Source organism: Suncus etruscus, chromosome 16, assembly GCF_024139225.1.
Source record: "Suncus etruscus isolate mSunEtr1 chromosome 16, mSunEtr1.pri.cur, whole genome shotgun sequence".
NCBI lineage: Eukaryota > Metazoa > Chordata > Mammalia > Eulipotyphla > Soricidae > Suncus > Suncus etruscus.
Genome location: NC_064863.1, coordinates 5,547,390 through 5,565,755, shown reverse-complemented (window position 1 = coordinate 5,565,755; position 18,366 = coordinate 5,547,390). Strand labels below are relative to the sequence as shown.

Genomic DNA, 18,366 nt, shown 5'->3' with positions numbered 1-18,366 from the left:
ACCAATATCCCAAGTGTCTTTCCTCCCCACCCCACTCTGGCCTGTACACTAGACAGGCTTTCTACTTCCCTCATTCAGTCACATTTTGTTATGAAAGTACTCAGTGTAATTATTTCTGTGACTGCGCTAAACAATCCTTGTCGGGAGCTGGACCCTCCAGTCCTCCTCCATTTTGTCTCTGAGAATCATTACACAAATGTTTTTCATTTTTCTCAAAACCCATAGATGAGTGAGACCATTTTGTATTTATTTCTCTCCCTCTAATTTCACTTAGCATAATAGATTCCATGTGCATCCATGTATCGAAAAATTTCATGACTTTATCTCTTCTGACAGCTGCATAATATTCCATTGTATATATGTACCATAGTTTCTTTAGCTATTCATCTATTGAGGGGCATCTAGGCTATTTTCAGAGTCTGGCTATTGTAAACAGTGCTGCTGCAATGAATATAGGTGTGAGAAAAGGATTTTTGTATTGTATTTTTGTGTTCCTAGGATATTTACCTAGGAGTGGTATAGTTGGATCGTATGGGAGCTCAACTTCCAGCTTTTGGAGCTTTTTCCAGCTTTTTTATTATATATACATATAATAAAAAAAGAGCAAAGAAAAGATAAGGCCTCTTAATGCTTACCACAGGCTGTGTTCTTTACACTGACTGTATAGAAAGAGGAGGTACAGTAAATGCACCCCATATACACCTCAAACCAGGCCCTTTGCCTGGTCTGTATTGTGAATGGGGGGACAAAAAAAAAGAAACACAGCAGAATACTATGGAACTGGTAGGAAAATGAAGTCATAAAATTTGCTCATATAAAGATGGATATGGAGAGTATTATGCTGAGTGAAATGAGTCAGAGGAGAGGGACAGACATGGAATGATCACACTCATTTGAGGGTTTTCAGGCTCTTTCCAATTCCACCACCTCTCAGGAGAAACCTGATGAACAACAGATAAATTGATGTGAAGAAATTAAACATTTTGGGAAGAGACTAACTTGTAATAAGTTTAACACAGAGGAATAACTACACTAACAACTATCATGGTGATGGTAATGAGAGAAGTAGAATGCCTGTCTTGAATACAGGCAGGGGTGGGGGAGGAGGAAGATGGGGGCATTGGTGGTGGGAATGTTGCACTGGTGAAGGGGGATGTTCTTTTTTATAATCAAAACCCAACCACAAATATGCTTGTAAATCATGGTGCTTAAATAAAGGTATTTAAAAAAATAAATTAAAAAATGACAAATATCACTCACAGCACTGGGGAAAAACTCTAGGTTCCCAAGACCATTTCAGTAAGGGTACCTGTGCCAACATGTCTTCATTAGCGGCTCTAGCTGGGAGAGACAGAGGCCATGGAGAAGGAAAATGCTTCAGAGAGCTATGTTTTGATCCCATTTTATCAACCTTTTTATAAAGACTTTTATAGAGAACTCTGGAGTGTGTTTACCTCTGAGTTCCAGAATAAGGGAGTCATGACAAAGGAGCAGAGGAGAAAAACAGTAGGTAGAAACAGGAGGAGAGGATTTATTACCAGAAAAAGAACAAGAGATAACCACCACCACCACCCACCCACCCCACTCACACCCCACGCACTTACAGCACATCCTGCAATGATCCTGGAAGAAATACAGCACTGGGGCCAGAGGCCTGTCGCTGAGCAATGAGTGGACCCCCAAAGACTGGCAGGACTGTTAGAGTTTCTCTTACCTTTGTTCAAAGAAGGCAGTTTCAGAGGAATGCTGATAATTCCAACCAAGTCCTCTGTGGGGACCAAGGAGCGCAGGATTGACCTGATCCGGATGGCTTCCCCTTTTCCTGTCTGGATAAGCTACAATGCAGGGTTGGAGAATGAAACAGGGGCATGATCACACTCCACTCCAGCCCACCCCAACCTCCAGTCAAATGGCTCTTGAAGGGGTCGTGCCGATGACTTCCTATCTGCCCTACACATTCATGATCACAGTGAATGTGAAAAGCATGCACTCGATTCTTCTTCAGGCTGGACTGTGAGGGCTAAACTCTGCCAAGAGGTAACCTGTTTCCTTTGCTGTGACCATCATGGTCACACAGTTTTGGTACCAAGTAGCTTTTTGGTGATTCTCAGTGTGATGATAGGATATAGAGCTGTCAGTCCTAGTAGCCATGATAGATGTGTTGAGAATTCCCAACTCTACTTTCTTATTCCAAACTCTAGCAATTCTGCTAACTGTTGAAATGACCTACCAGTAATCAACTTTAGGTTGCAGAAAGTTTGACTCTTGCTAGAACAAGAGGTAGAGTAATAGGGCTTCAGAGACTATCAGATAACTGGAGGGTCTCAGTGGAGTTACCCTGAATAGTGATTACCTGACCATTCAGCTACAGGTGGTCCAACCAGCATGTACAGTGCTTAGTGCATGATATGCAAGCATGCTTCTGGAATTTTGATGTGATGAGCTTAGCACTAAATATGGATGCCAGCTAAGTCTATGAAGGCACCTTTTCTGGGGCCTTCACACCATATGCAGTCATGTCAGTTGCTACCTCTATTTCTATTCCTGGGGCAGAAGGGGGTTGCCAGTGATGACGGCATTTTATACAAAAATCATAAAGCAGGGGTTGGAGGGGAGTGGAGAGGAGAGAGAAGCAGAGAGGAGGAGGGAGAGGGAAGGAAAGGGAGATTTAGGAGACTAGAGGGAAAATAAGGAGAAAGCTTTTCCCAGAGGATATTTGGAGGGCTTAGTTATCTTACACTGCATTCTTCCTGACAGCAAGCAAACGGTGTAGCTGACTTTCTAAGAAGTGAGGACAGGGGATCACAAATCTCACACTTCTCTTCTCCAATACCCCAGAGTACCCTAGTATTCTCTTGCTTCCAGACAGGTTTTTTTTTTCTTTATTTAAAAGCGCAAAATAGAAAGATGGGTCCATGCCTATAAGGCTGCTTCATTATTATATTTACTCTATTTCTGAGCTAAGAGTCCTAACCAAACTCCCTTATTGAGATTTAGACTTCTAGTCCCAGAATCTTTTACCTATATCTTCCACATCAAAATATTTTTCCTTAAATACTTAACGATGAATTTGCAAAAATTTGAGGTTATGTATGAGATAAGACTAGGCTATATTGAAGAATGCTAAGACTGGATATGCTAATGCAGTGTTATTCAAACTATAGATCAAGACCAATTTATGGGTTGAAAAATTGATCTAGAGGCTTCAGTATTAAAAAGCATAAAGTAGGTTCATATTAGGTAGGAAATAAAGATTATTGTCATAAGTATATAATAGGTAGCAATATATTTATTGATTCATTTAAATTAAATGAATACATTCACTTAAGTTATTTTATTAAATATTATAAAATAAAATCACATTAATTATTAACTCAAAAGCCACTACATATACAATTTCATCAATACCAAATTAAATATCTGATTCCGCTACTTATATCAATCTGTCTGCATTGTAAATGTTTTTACAAAATGCTCTACTATGAGCACTGTGGAGAGGAGCAGGCACCAAAGTGAGCAAATCAAGCAATTCTTTTAAAGAATGACTTTTTTAATTTAAAAGTTTCTATTTTCATACAAAAGACCATTATTACCTCTAACACTTGTGATCTGAGGCCTTACATAAAATAAGGTCAAGCTCTCTCAGACCTAGGGAGGTGAAAATGGGAAGAGGAAGAACATATAATTTTTTTAGGTCAAAGCTGCTAAGTCTGAGAAGACAGCTCATAAAAATAGAAATAGAACCATCATTTTTGGTATGTCTATAAAGCTTAACTCTTAACACAAACCAAAGAAAGAGATTACTTTCTGATTGCATAACAGAATAATCCGTCAAGAAAACAGGATTTGAAGGGTCATGGATGTGGTTCAAACAGTTGAACACATGTCCTGAGTTTGTTTTGTAGCATCTCATAATCCCTTTTGCACCACCAGCTGTAGCCCAAAACCAATGAAGTGGATTTTTTAAAAAAGTTTTTATTTATTTTTTACTTACTTATTTGTGTTTTTGAGCCACACCTGGCATCGCTCAGGTGTTACTCCTGGCTCTGCACTCAGAAATTGCCCCTGGCAGGTTCAGGGGCTCATATGGGATGCCTGGAATCAAACACAGGTCCATCCCAGGTTGGCTGCGAGCAAGGCTAATGCTATACTCTTTGACCCCAACAAAATGAATTTTCTATGGGCATTATTTTGATGGTCACAATTAAGAGTTGGTCACAGTTTGAGAAAATTGAGACAGATGAATATATTTTTGGAAGGCTCTGGATAAGATAGGGAGGATATGTAGCCAGACAAATTACACAAAACGAAGAACTGTCCAGCAGAGTGGTCATTCTTTAGACAGCTTCAGAATCAGGTATCAGATAAAACTACTTTTGAGGTTAGGTGAAAGGAACTAAGAAAAGGAAAATTTCAGAGAGAAGAAGAAAATAAAGTTAGGAAATATATCATGTCCATGGTCCAAGCCCTTTATATCTATTTTCCGAGAACTCTGTTACTTACATGCATTTCTGGAGCACAGCGGCCCAGTAGATCTATAAGAGCAGAATAAAACGACATAATTGCATTTCCCATGTGCACGATCTCTTCTTCATCTTCATCATCTTCCATGCTGCTGAAAAAGAACCAAGTCTTGGGGATGTGTGGAAATCTTGCAGATACGTCCTGTGTTTAGAGCTCATTGGATTTGTCTGAGGCACTCTGAACATTCTATACACATTGAGTCTTTCCTTTGGACCATCTTCTCTCCTTATATGAAGGTAACAGTGTGATTCCAAACACTAAGTTCTCAAATATATTTGGGTTAATATATATTTATCTGTGACATTTCTAGGTCTCCATAAACTTTAAAGTTGAGTACTGATTATGTAGATCATACAAACTCACAGGACAAAGTCATCCCAAATATCCTACTAGAAACTCATTCATTTTTCCTTGCAAGATATTCATGAAAAAAACACATTGAAAATATGAGGGGCTGAGTTTGTGTCCTGACTTTATTTCTGATTCCTATATGATCTGAGTCTTATTTTTATCTCAAACAGTTACCTGAAATTTTTGGGACAGTTTACGCTTTGTCTTTTTTTTTTTGGTTTTGGTTTTTGGGCCACACCCGGTGGTGCTCAGGGTTTACTCCTGGCTATCTGCTCAGAAATAGCTCCTGGCAGGCACGTGGGACCATATGGGATGCTGGGATTCGAACCAACCACCTTAGGTCCTGGGTCGGCTGCTTGCAAGGCAAACACCGCTGTGCTATCTCTCTGGTCCCCCCCTTCTTTTTTTTCTAATTCTACCAGATCACCTTACAGAAAAATATTTCAAAAGTCAAAGTATTGGATAACTAACTCTGGGTAACTCATTCTATAATCTAGTGATACTAATCCTATAACAAAAGAGAGAAAAGAGTAGAAAACACAACGAAAAGAGAACAAGGCAACCAGATAACCTGGCAAATGTGTCCTTAACATTTTAGTACTTTGATTATTTATACTGTGGTTTCGCTTCTTTCTCTTAAATCTAAGGAATACGACTAAAACACTCTTTTAATCAGTCCTCACATGTTTTGAAAAAGAAATGGAGGATGCTACTTTTTTTTTTTAATGAAGTAACATCAAGGTCTAAATAACTGAAGGAAGGTCAGGGACGTGACCTTGGTAATAGAGCACTTGCCTTTAATGTGCGAAATATTGGGTTCTAGCACTGACACCATCACCACACACATACACACACAAACCTGACAGGAGAGAGTGGCAAAGAGAGACAGAAAAAGAGACTTGAGTTTAACCTTTGTGGTTCTGTCCTTTTAACCTGTAATCCCCTTCCTTCTGTGATGATGAAGTAAGGAAGACACAGTTTTGGCTCAAAAAGTTTGCTGCATTTTGGATTTACCAATTGGCCTGAGTAGACAAGGTTGAATGGCTTGAGTGAGGACAGTACCAAAGAGCAGAAGACCTTATTGGGAGAGTCAAACAGCAGAGAGACTTAGAATGCCTATCCCGAAGAAAGGCAGGGGAGGGGGATGAAAGGCAGGTGGGGGAGTGGGTTAGGAGGAGGGAAATGGGGGGACATTAGTGGAAGGAAAGTAACACTGGTGAAGGGTGGGGTACACTCCATGACTAAAACCCAACCATGAACATATCTGTAACCATGGTGATTAAATAAAGAAATTATTGAAGAAAAATGTCTTAATAATTAGTGTAAAAGATTTGTGCTTTCTCTACCATGAGAAAGTTAATGACAAATCCTCTGTTGTCCTTGTACTGACAAGGCTTTGGAATTCACCATTCATAACCATGTCCAAAGGTAATTTCATTCACTTACATTTCTCTCTTGTATCCTTGTGAGGGCAGGTCAAGGGCTGGGTTCTCTGAGATCTTAATGGCACCTTCCATGGCGGCCAAAAGACCATTTCCTCCTTCACCCCTGAGGGCAGGACCAAAGCATTCTGGGCGTCTGATGAGTAGCTTGACCACAACACTTGCATTTTCTTCCACACTTTCACCTCAAAAGAAAAAAAGGACATTATTTTGCTCTCGGAAAAGACAACTCCACAATTGAGGAAGCCAAGAAATATTAGATTGTGCTTGTTACCAATTTTTAAGATTATCAGCAGGCAATACTGATGGAGATAAAAGGTATACTTAGAAATAAAGGTATGCTTAGATAAATTAGATTCTATAGACCTAAGTCCCTTCAAGAATGATCCCTAAGCTCAGAGCCAAGAGTAAACAAACTCTGGGCACTTTTGGTTGTGGCCCTCACAATACCAAGACGAACCATTATACAACAAAATAATATTTTTAGTTTAAGATTTTGTGTTGTTCAGATTGTTATACTATATTTAATTTAGGTCCTTAGAGATGCATGTAAGTTAATGCATGTCTGATTCTGCCACAGATTTCTGATTCATTCACAGGTAATTTAGGGACTAAAAAAACTTTATATCCTTAATAAGGCTAAAGGGGCTGCTAAAGGATATCGTCTTTCTTATTTGATAGGGAATAATATGGTCACTGAAGTTGATGTGCCTCAATCATCATCTGTAGGAAATAATGTGCGTATACAAGTCAATATATTCAAATATATATCAGAATAATCCATTTTGTGTGGATGGACTTGAAAATATTTCTGAAATCATTTATTCAAAAAAAATCCCAACTTGTTGAAACTTGTGGTTATTGAGAAATAAGCTCTGCATGAAATCAGTGAATTTCTCTTTGGGAGAATTATAGGCAACTATGACAGGAACTTATTTCCTGAAGAAATGATTGAGCAGTAGAAATGTCACACACTGAGAGCTAATGCTACGCAGAACCAAAGTTTAAAGTTATACTACTTATTGCCTTTTTTGTTGTTGTTGTTTTGTTTTGGGTCACATCTGGTGATGCTCAGGGGTTACTCCTGACTATGTGCTCAGAAATCACTCCTGGTTCTGGGGACCATATGGGACGCTGGGGGATCTAACCCAGGTCTCTCCTGGGTCAGCTGCATGCAAGGCAAAAACCCTACCACTGCACCATTGCTCCGGCCCCTAATTATTGGCTTTTAAAAACAAGTTCATAAGACACACCTTGTGTCTCAGATTAATATCTTATTGTGTTTGATATTTCACTCCTGGGTTAAGACTCAAGACATTTTATTATTTTTTTATTTTATTTTGTATTTTGTTTTTGTTTTTTTTTGGGGGGGGGCACACCTGGTGACACTTAGGGGTTACTCCTGGCTATGCGCTCAGAAGTCGCTCCTGGCTTGGGGGACCATATGGGACTATCTTGTGCAAGGCAGATACATTACCACTTGAGCCACCTCTCTGGCCCCAAGACTCAAGACATTTTAAAATATAAATTATTATTTTTAAAGACCAGGTAGCATATCGTTGACATGGTTGATCATAATACATTTGTTTTCAGAAAAATAAGAGCAAAGTTATTTTAAAAATTATTAAAAATAGGGGCTGGAGAGACAGCATGGAGGTAAGGCATCTGCCTTTCATGCAGAAGGTCAGTGGTTTGAATCCCAGCATCCCATATGGTCCCCCAAGGGTGCCAGGGGTGATTTCTGAGCGTAGAGCCAGGAGTAACTCCTGAGAGCTGCCGGGTGTGACCCAAAAACAAAAAAAACAAAACAAAACAAAACAAAAATTATTAAAAATAAAATAACCAAATAAAGATAAAAAGAATAAAAGAACAAAAATACAGCAACAAAAATTAATTTTATCTCATAGTGAAGTCATTAGTTCATAGTCAGGTTTAGTAAGCTCTTGTAGCAAATTGATCATTCTCTAACTACTTTTGTTTCTGAACAATAGGTGGCTTCAGATACACATTGGTCTTAAAATTGATGTGTTCCTACAAGGACAGTATTAAAAAAAATTCGAACTTTCCAAGAATTCTGAGAACTACTGATGATATTGTGGCTTTTGTGGGGCATATTTTTGGCTGCCAGGGCTTCTGCGAGTATGAGAAGGCAGGAAGACAGCGCTCAAATTCACTCCAATGAAGTCCTGATGATGTCAGCCCAAATACAGACATACCTACAGTTTTGGTCAGATTGGTGTTTCTGCAGAGAGGTATAGCTGAGTGCTGAACCAGGGGCCACTGGTGAAACAGCAATTATCAGTGATAGGTGCAGCAGGTGTCACTTTAACAGGTCGGGGGACTCTTCTCTCTAGATTGCCAACTCTCAGCTGCATGGCCACCAGTATACTCATAATTTTTCATGATTTGATGTACATGCCTTTCGAGTGAAGACTCAAGATATTTTTTGCCACACTCAGCTGTGCTCAGTAGTTACTCCTTACTCTGTACTCAGAAATTATTCCTAGCAGATTTGGGGACCATATGGGATATTGGGGATTGAACCCGGGTCAGCTGCATGCAAAGCATGCATCCTACCCATTGTGCTATCGCTCTGGCCATTTTCAAGAGATTTTTGATGTTGAGTATTGGAGGAAGCCCAAAGAAAAACTTTTTCTACAAAACCATTACAATTTCTTGGAGGATTGAGCTTTGTAAAAAAAAAGTGTCATTTGGCACATTGTATTATTTATTATTAAGTAAAAATATTCTTAAATATTAGCAGGCTTGGGGTTGGAGCAATAATACAGTGGCTAGGGGATTTGCCTTGCATGCAGTTGAATTAGGTTTGATTCGGATCCCCCTGAATCCCACATGGTCCCCTGAATTCTTTAGGAATGATTACTAACCTCAGAGCCAGGAGTAAGCTTTGACTACTGCCTGTTGTGGCCCAAACAAATAAACATATCTATATCTATATCTATATCTATAAGCTATTGATGATTTCTCAGATTTTTAAGTTATGAATTTTTATATTTAAGCCCTTGTGGGAGGTCTCATGAAGTTTTCAGTTGAGTCAGCAGGGAGATCTTTTTTTTTTTTTTTTTTTTTTTTGCATTTTTTTTTAATTTTTTATTTGTAATTATGAGAACAAGGATGCAAAGAAAGAGGACAAGGTAAAGTTACAGTGGAAGGACAATACATAACATAATTCTCAGAAGTCCCCTTGCTGATATCCCAACTTTGAAATTTCATCCAAAGAACATTAAGATTGTAACACACTATAATATTTCTTAACAGCGCACAAGGCAATCTAAAGCCATAAAACTTACATAACTCCTTAAACATTACAGGCATAGCATTTTTTTTTACATTTCCATATTCATGCATATTAGCTTAAGTTGACCTCAAATCTTAACTGGGTTCTTTTTAAGGATTAGAGTCAAAGGAGCACAGCAAAAATGGTGTTAGAGTGGCAATTGTTGTTTGCATAGGCCCACCAAAATATGAGGGACATGGAAAGAAATAACCTTGGCCTAAATACAAAAAGACCCGACCCCTGAAGGTTCCTGGCACAAGACCAACTCTAGGCTCCAGGCAAGCTAGATCGTCCAATCCAAGACATTGTCTGTAGTGCCAACACACTTATATTTTTCACACAGTCTCTGTTGTTGGTATCAAGCTTCTGTATTTAAGATCCTGGAATCTGTATATCCAACATTGAAGTCAGGATGTGGAGCGTCCTCTGGTTTCACCTTACAATCAAAGGGCAATGCAGGGAGCCCTGTCCTGTAAGCAAATCGTTGTTGTTGTTAAGTCTTCTCAGTGTTAATGGAAGTCTCTTTTGAGCAGGACAATGTCTGAGCAGTGTAGAGTCTTCCTTGGTAGAGGATTGCTTCCAGGTGATGCTATAGACCAGTCTGGATGTTTTGTGGATGGCTTCCCTGGTTCAGGGGAATGCCCTTTCTTCTGAGGTCTGTGCCAGGTCGTTATGTCAATGTTCAGGGTGTAAGGTCCCTTTGCACTATAAGATTAGTCTGTACCAATCTCTATTAGATAGGATCTTATTTATATGTATAGTATTTTCCCATTTTAATGTGCCTATGCAAAAAAGGAGCAATGCCACGTGGTGTTCTTGGCCCATAAGGGGGTGATAAGAACAATTATGGTTCAATCATAAGCATTAATCTGGGGGACTCTTTCTCTAAGATTCCTTGTTAAACAGCTCAAAAAGAGAAGAAGAAAAGCGGTTAGAATCGTCACTATATAAGACAACATTTAGTAAGAATTATAGCTGTCAGAGAAAAAAAACCAAAATATTCTAAAGAAATACGTGTCCATTTTATGTATCTTGAGGGAGATCTTTTTTTTTAATATAATTTTTATTTTGATCTTAGTGGTTTACATATTGTTGATAATAATATTACAGGTTCACATTTACATAAAATCAGGGGGATTCTCATCACCGATTTGTCCTCCCTACCCCTCTGTGTTCGTCCTACCTCCCATATCCTTCTCCCTCACCCCTGGGGCTGCGAGAAATTGTGGTCCCCTCTGTACCTAGCTTACTACTAGTAGTCTTGGTCTTGGTGCCTCCCTTATTTCTCCCTCTAATTGGGAGGAAGGACTATATAGTTCGAGTTATGTGGTTTTATTTGAAGAAGAGAAAAGTAATAAACTGGGGTAAAGGTCTAATATGCCGAAAATGGGGCATCCTTCTAGAGGCTCTCATCGTCAGTTTGAGAGATGAAGGAGAAAAAGAAGGTGAAACACCCCAACAGTACAAAAAGAAGAGTCAAATATCCAGTGAGCACTCCAGTGATAATGATAGGCACCACAAAAAAAAAAAAAAAAAAAGCCATGGTCTTGAGTTAAAAAACATGGCAGAACACCTAAAGAAAGAAAAGAAAAGAAGAAAAAAAAACAATATAAATATAAATGGGGACAACAACTTCAATAACCACACCAAAATAAAGAAATCGACAAAAAGTAGATAGGTAAATAAAAATAATAATAATAAATGAAGAAAAAAATAATATATAAAAGATAAAAATGTTTTGTGCTTTTTGCCTTCTTTTTTTTTTCTTCCTGCACTGACACAGTAAATAATGGGGTCATTCGAAAAGGAATTCACTTGGTCTTAGCTCTATGGGGTTTCTCCACCCTTGGGGTATATTGTCACGAGATTAACTATAGACTTCGTTCAGGTTCATTTACTCTACCGGTGGTGCTTTCGTGGTGTTTGGAAAACTTCTGCTCCATCCTGGGTGATGAAATAAGACCTCTGTATCTATAGATCTCAGTATCCAGCAGGGAGATCTTTTGAAAGTTTGAACAGATGTAGAACTTCACGTTCCTCACTTACTCACATAGTTGTTGGTTGGAGGCCTCAGTTTCTTATTGTGTGAACTCTACATAGGCTGACTTCAGTGTTTTGGTGATATGAAAGCTTGTTCCCCATAGAACAAAGATCTGAAAGACATGCAGAAGCTGCTATGCCTTTTAGAATCTTGCCACACATGATTATTTCTATTATATCCTTATTATCTGTGATTTGCTGAATCCAACATATACTTCGAGAGAGAAGAGCTGAGCTCTACCTTTTTGGAAGGTGAAATTTTTAGATAGAGTTTAAACTAATCATGGTAGGATTTTCATATATGATTAATAAAAAGTATAAACTTTTGTGCTTTGAGAATTGTGTACTTTTGTGCTACAGACAGAACTCTGGACTCATAAAAATTGCTAGGCAAAGCATGCAATCTGCCTTTGAGGTACTTCACCTAATAAAATAGTTAATGAATCAAGTTAGATATATAGACATTGAGCATCTGAGGTGACCCAAAGAACTTGGGTTTTTGTCTAGATTTCGAGTCAATCACTCATATCATACATGCTGCATAATCTCATAGGATTTCATTTATCTAGTTGAGATAATCATGCCAGTTTTAGTTGTAGAGTTGGTTTACAACTAACCCATATGCAGAGATGTTCCCCCTCTTGTCCAGAGGATCACTAGATTTGAGTTTTCTATCTAAATGTTGACAATTTGTGTCATTGCTCACACAAAATTATACTTAAACACATTTGATACATCTTGACATGTCAGCCCTGGAAAGCCCAGTCTACATCAAAGACATTTGATGTAGAACTAAACCTTGTCTACTGAAATGTGCTCCTGTCATTCACCATTTTGAACTGCAGTTGAAATTAAAGATTTTTATATGTAAGTTTTAGGATTGTGTAATTTGCTTCAGAAAACTTTCATTAAATTTAAACAACCCATAACGATGCATTCAAAATCGCATAGCTCAATCCTCCAAAGAAGCAAAAAAGGTTTATAAGAAAGCTTTATGTTATGTGTGACATCACAAAATTCTGCTTTTATTAAGCTAGAATCCATTAGACATTTCTAGAAGACTTAAAAGGATACAAGAATTATAATTATAGCTGGTGGAAAGAGTAAGTTGAGAGAAATCAAGGAGGGACTGAATGACATTGAGCAATTTGTACAAAAACTCAGAAAGGATGATAATGCTAAGTTCAGATTAGTATTCCTATTAGTTGAAGATGACATTCATATCTGATCCAGTTTAATCACAGGAAGAATATTTAGAAAAAATCAATAGAAGAATCACATATTTGATTTTTTTTTTTATTTGGGGGCCACACCTGGCAGCTCTCAGGGGTTACTCCTTGCTCTGCAGTCAGAAATCGCTTCTGGCAGGTTTAGGGGACCATGTGGAATGCTGGGAATTGAACCTGGGTCTGTCTAGGGTCGGCTGCCTGCAAGGCAAATGCTCTACCACTGTGCTATCTTTCTGGCCCCAGAATCACATATTTGAATACAGTTATTCTTTTTTTTATTGTAAGAATTTATTCAAGAGACAAAATTGATTAACATATTGAGGTGAACTAGCATAACATAATATAGTAATATAACATATAATATAATTAATATAATATAATAATACATGTAAGTCAAAGAACATTTCTGATTAAAACACAATTTTTTGATCATAATGGCTTACATATCTTTCACAGTAGTATTTTAGGTACATATTAACATTGAATTAGGGGAATACCCATTACCAAATATGTCCTACCCCCATTCCAGTTCCCTTTCTGCAACCCATATCCCCCACCAACCTCGCCCCACTAGGCTGCTAGAGTAGGTGGACCCCTCTTGGTCTAGCTTACTATTAGTGATCATATATCTGTTTGGTCCTGGTACCCTCCCTTGTTTCCCCCTCTATTGAAGAGGAGGAGCTAGATAAATCGAGTGGTTTTGTTTGAAGGACAGAAAAGCAATAAATTGGGGTACAAAATAATAAGAAAAAAAAGTCAAATACGCTGAAAATGGGCAAAGTCCTTCTAGAGGCTTTCAACCTCAGTTAGAGAGAGGATGTGAAAAAGGTAATTGAAACACCACAACAATACAGAAAGAAATATCAATTTAAATATCCAGTGAGCACTACAGCAATAAAGACAAGCACCACTCAATAGTCTCGGTTCTGAAATCAAATCATGCTGGAGTGCAAAAAGAAAGAGAAAAATAAGATAAAATAAAATAAAATAATTTTGGAGACATCAAATTCAATCTCTACACCAAAATAAAGACGTCAAAAAATCGATCAATCGATAAATATGTGGAACAATGATTGTTCTGTTTTTTCCCCCTTTTCTTTTTCCCCCTGCAAAGGCACAGTAACTATTGGGGATATTGTAGAGGGAATTCCCTTGGCCTAGGAGATACAGGGTTTCTCCACCCCTGAAGTATACTGTCATGGGATTAACTATAGACTCCTTGCATGATCATTTACTCTTCCTCGGTGCTTTTGTGGTGGTGTATGGAAGACTTCTGCTTCATCTTGGATGGTAACATCAGACCTCTGTATCTAGAGATCTTGGTGACTGTGCAGTTCAAGTAAATGGAGCTTATGATGGAGTCTTTCTTTGTGGTTCTAACAGTTCTGCTTCTTCAGTGTCGTTTTAATACATCTTCTGTAATTGGTGGTCTTGGTCATTATGTTGCTCCTAGGATGGAGCCTGGGAGAAGGTCTTTCGTTATGTTTCCGGAAGACCCGTTCAGTTGCGGTTGTCTAAGTCAGACCTCTGGAATTGGAGATCTTGTTTGTTGAACAAATCGTAGACCAAAAGCTAGGCTAGAGCTTTTTGTTGCTGTTGTTGGTCCCTGGATGCGTACTGTCCAGTCCTGATTGTAACAACCAGTCGTCTGTATATACCAATCTTGACTTTTGCACAGATCAAAGGGTGACATGTTTTCTGATTTTGTCTTATCGTTAGCTGTGAAGAAGGACAACTTGCTCTAGATAAATTTGTTCCCATTTCCTCATTGTCAGGTTATAAATTTAGAACTGGCGCATGATGGCGTCAGAGCAGCATTGTGAATGCCCTGGAGGGGGTTTGGTTCCTGGAGCTGTTTTGGAGAACTCTGTCGTTTCTATGTCTGGGACCCAGGAGTCAAAGTTGGGCTGTCGGTGTCTAGTTCCCTGGAGCCTAAGTTGTTCCCCCATGACATATGTTCAGGGTGGGAGATGTCCCTGTGTTGTAAACAAGTATGAGTTCTTATCCCTAGTAGATAAGAGCTTATTTTACACGTACAATTTCCCCTTTGTTTAGTATGCCTTTGCAGGAGGAAGTGGTGCTACATTATGTTGCTGGTGGATTTGGGGGTGGAGAGAAAAGTTATTCTTAATTAAGTTATTCTTAATTATATTTGTAATTAAAAATTGCTTTGGAATGTTGTCAGTCTCCAAAACTAAAGAGGTACTGCAGTGTCAATACAAAAATAATGAAGTTAAACTTTTGAAACTTTAAGTGTCAAAAATGGGAAGAAAAGAACTCTAATAATCACACTTATTTAAGTTTTGTGCTTTGATTCTGTTCGTTGTCAGGATGAAAACACTTGTGGGTCAGCTATAGTCTTTACCACAGGCTGAATTCCACTTAGCTTTTCCCACAGTGATCAGCATTGTGGAATTTAATGGGCCAGAGATGACAATGCGCAACAGAATTGGAAAATACCTACTTCTAGTTTTATATTGAGTTCGCGATTGAAATTTGCCAAATTGGTCTTCTTTTATCCAAGCCTCGGGTCTTTAAGATCTGAGCTAATTAGGTTGGCTTCTACAACTGACTCGGGGAGCCATCGTTTGATTACTGAATTGTGAATGCCTGTGGGGGACGCAGAGGGCACCCAGAAAGAGGAAGGAACTGAAGTGCAACCATCGCTGCTAATTAGAGATCCAAGGAAAACAACCTTTCCAAAGATTTTACAAGGTAGAGAGGATGCTGTGATTAGAAGAGAGTGAACATTCTCTTTCTAATTACCTGTAACTCAGCAAGCTGGCCTGCCTTGACTACCAACCAAATCTACCCCAAGGAAACTGAAGATTGACCTTGAAGGAATTTCAAGGGAGAAAGCAAGTGGAGGTAGGCTAGTTTTGCTAAGGGACTTATAACCATCTTTTCTTGAGTTCTAAAATGATAATGAATAGTGCGAATGTCCTCCCAGTACTGTCTTCAAAGTTTCTCAACACTGTTTTCACATCGTTATCTTTTTTCATTTCGCTTTTATTTAGTTTTAGGACCACACTTGGAGGTGCCAAGGGCTTACATCTGACTCTGAACTGAGAGATCACTCCTGGTGGGGCAAAGGGAACCATATTGAATGCTAGGCATCAAAATTGAGTCTCGTGTGGTGTGTAAGGCAAGTACTCTATCATCTGTAATATTTCTATTACTCTTGTTTTCAACAATCCAGAGAGATTGGATAGAAATAGGAATGATTTTTCCCCATTCAATTCTAAAGTAGGCATTTACCTGTATGAGTGAGAGTAGGGATATGATCTTTCTACTTTCTATCCATTGATTCTTCATGTCTCCTTAGAATGCATATGTGATAGCAAGAGGGCTTACAGTGAGAATTATCTAGCTTTATTTGTTGAAGTATTATGTTAATAGAAGGAATATAACGAGTATTCAAAATATTTCTTAAATAAATGAACAAGCTCTTCTTAGGCTAAGGGTTAAGATTCAAAATTATTAGATGGGAAGCTGAAACTTGCCATCAATCTTTGTATTACCAGATCAATTAACAATCGTTGTTTACAAGAGATTGAACTGTCCATTTTCTCAAAGATAATTAGTCTCAAGGAAAAGAACCAAAACCTATTTCCGGTAAAATTCTAGTGTAATGAGAAAAGACATTTGGAGCTTATCATGAACGAGTCTAGAGATAGTTTTAGTTAAATTAGAGAATCACAAGACAGTGTTGATTGCCAGAACTCAAAGCTCTTTTTTTGATATTGTCAACTTTTATACTGTAGGAAAGTTTTTTTTTTTTTTTTTTTTTTACAATACCAGCTTTTATTCTGAAGGAAACTTGAATGAACTAAGTCATCACAAATGGTTCAGAGGTATAATTTCCACCTTAACTGGCAAGGAGAGTTGCTAGAGATAAGTGAATAAACTAATACAGGGAGTGAACAAAAATACTACTTTCCCTGTGACCATTAATTCAATGATTTATTGAGCCCATTTTTTTTCTTGTCACTAATCCTAGAATCTCAGTACAAGCAATGAAGTAGATAACAATGCTCAGACCTCAGAGTCAATCCAGCAGAAAAAATAACAGCTTTCTGGTTATCTGTCACCTGTCAAACTTCTTATTTCCTACTTAAAATCAATTTGTGATAAGTACAAAATTCAAAATTTTGCCATTCTGGATAAATAATCTTGGTGAAGTAATTTTTTTTTTTGCTTTTTTTCCTGCGTTAGATAATTTATGTTTCAGACTTTATCATTTGAATCAATATATCAAAACAGAGTCCACATACATCAGGACATGAAAATTGAGGGTCACTACCCCAACAATAAGCTGCCATTATTGTACAATTTCTTCAAATAGCCATGGAAAACTACTGATAGGTTTGTTGAGTATGAAGAGAATATGGTAATATTCTTTTATCCGGGCATAGCCCCTCATTTTGTGCTAATGATTAGCTGTGTGAAAGACAAGTATCTTAACCCCTGTACTATATACTGGTTCCCACACTTTATACCTTTAATCCTAACCATTCTCAATTCTTCTTCTTTTTTTTTTTTTTGGCCACACCCGGTGACGCTCAGGGGTTACTCCCAGCTATGTACTCAGAAATCATTCCTGGCTTGGGGGACCATATGGGACACACCAGGGGATCGAACTGCAGTTCATCCTAGGCTAGCGTGTGCAAGGCATACCGCCACTGCTCCGGCCCCATTCAATTCTTCACGTTTCTGGTTGTTTCATATTTTCCAGTATGGATACATGAACAGAAATTATCCAGCTGATTCAGATATCTATAACTATCATGTCCTTTAAAGTTGAGATGCTTTTTGTCCTCTTGATCCTAAAATATTATTATTAAAATGGTTGTTATTGAGGTCCTCAGCTATGCATGGGCTCAGGGGATACTCTTGGATATTCTTGGCTAGCAGTGTAGTCCAGAGGTTCTGAGCTCAACCTAGTTCAGTGGTGATGGGGGTCACCAGAGCCACACCTAGTGGTGCTTGGGAGACTATGCAGTATCAGGGATACCTGGGGCCTCAAGCAAACCATGAACTTTCTGTCCCTTTGTACTATCTGGACCCCACTCTAAAATAAACTAATATTTACGTATGCTAAAAGTTCATGTCTCCCAGAACAAGGACCCATTTTTCATTGGTCTGCTCTTCACACTATTTGCTATGTGCATTTCTATTCAACACTTGCTTTCTTTCTCAGGCATCACTAGATTCACTCTACAAGGTTCTAATAAGCTCTGAAAATTTTGGCACTCCAAAGTCACCATGCAGATGTGAGGCTGAATTTTGAGTAATCATTCCATGTTGTGTCTGTTTACTTAGATTTGATATTTTCTGCTCTGACTTGTGACCTTAGGGCTGAAAGTTCTACAGCATATTTCCTCTCACAGAAGCTTATATAATTGTCTCATGGCAATATGGTAGATGCACAAATTATGGTTATAATTGTGTTACTCATAACTAAGTCTATACTATGATAGTG

At 38.3% G+C, this 18,366-nt stretch overlaps 1 protein-coding gene and 1 non-coding gene across 2 annotated transcripts in view; one reads left to right on the top strand and one right to left on the bottom strand.

Moving 5' to 3' along the window:
• Positions 1-18,366, bottom strand: part of RYR3 (ryanodine receptor 3) — a 473,873-nt gene that overhangs the window by 143,364 nt on the left and 312,143 nt on the right. The window contains exons 45-47 of the mRNA XM_049790221.1: positions 6,322-6,502; positions 4,504-4,615; positions 1,715-1,835 (exon numbers count right to left, since the gene is read on the bottom strand). Coding sequence (XP_049646178.1) covers positions 1,715-1,835; positions 4,504-4,615; positions 6,322-6,502 — 414 coding nt within the window. The remainder of the gene's footprint in view (positions 1-1,714; positions 1,836-4,503; positions 4,616-6,321; positions 6,503-18,366) is intronic.
• LOC126033282 (small nucleolar RNA SNORA51) lies at positions 619-751 on the top strand. Its single transcript, XR_007504391.1, has one exon. It is a non-coding gene; the product is annotated as a small nucleolar RNA SNORA51 (small nucleolar RNA).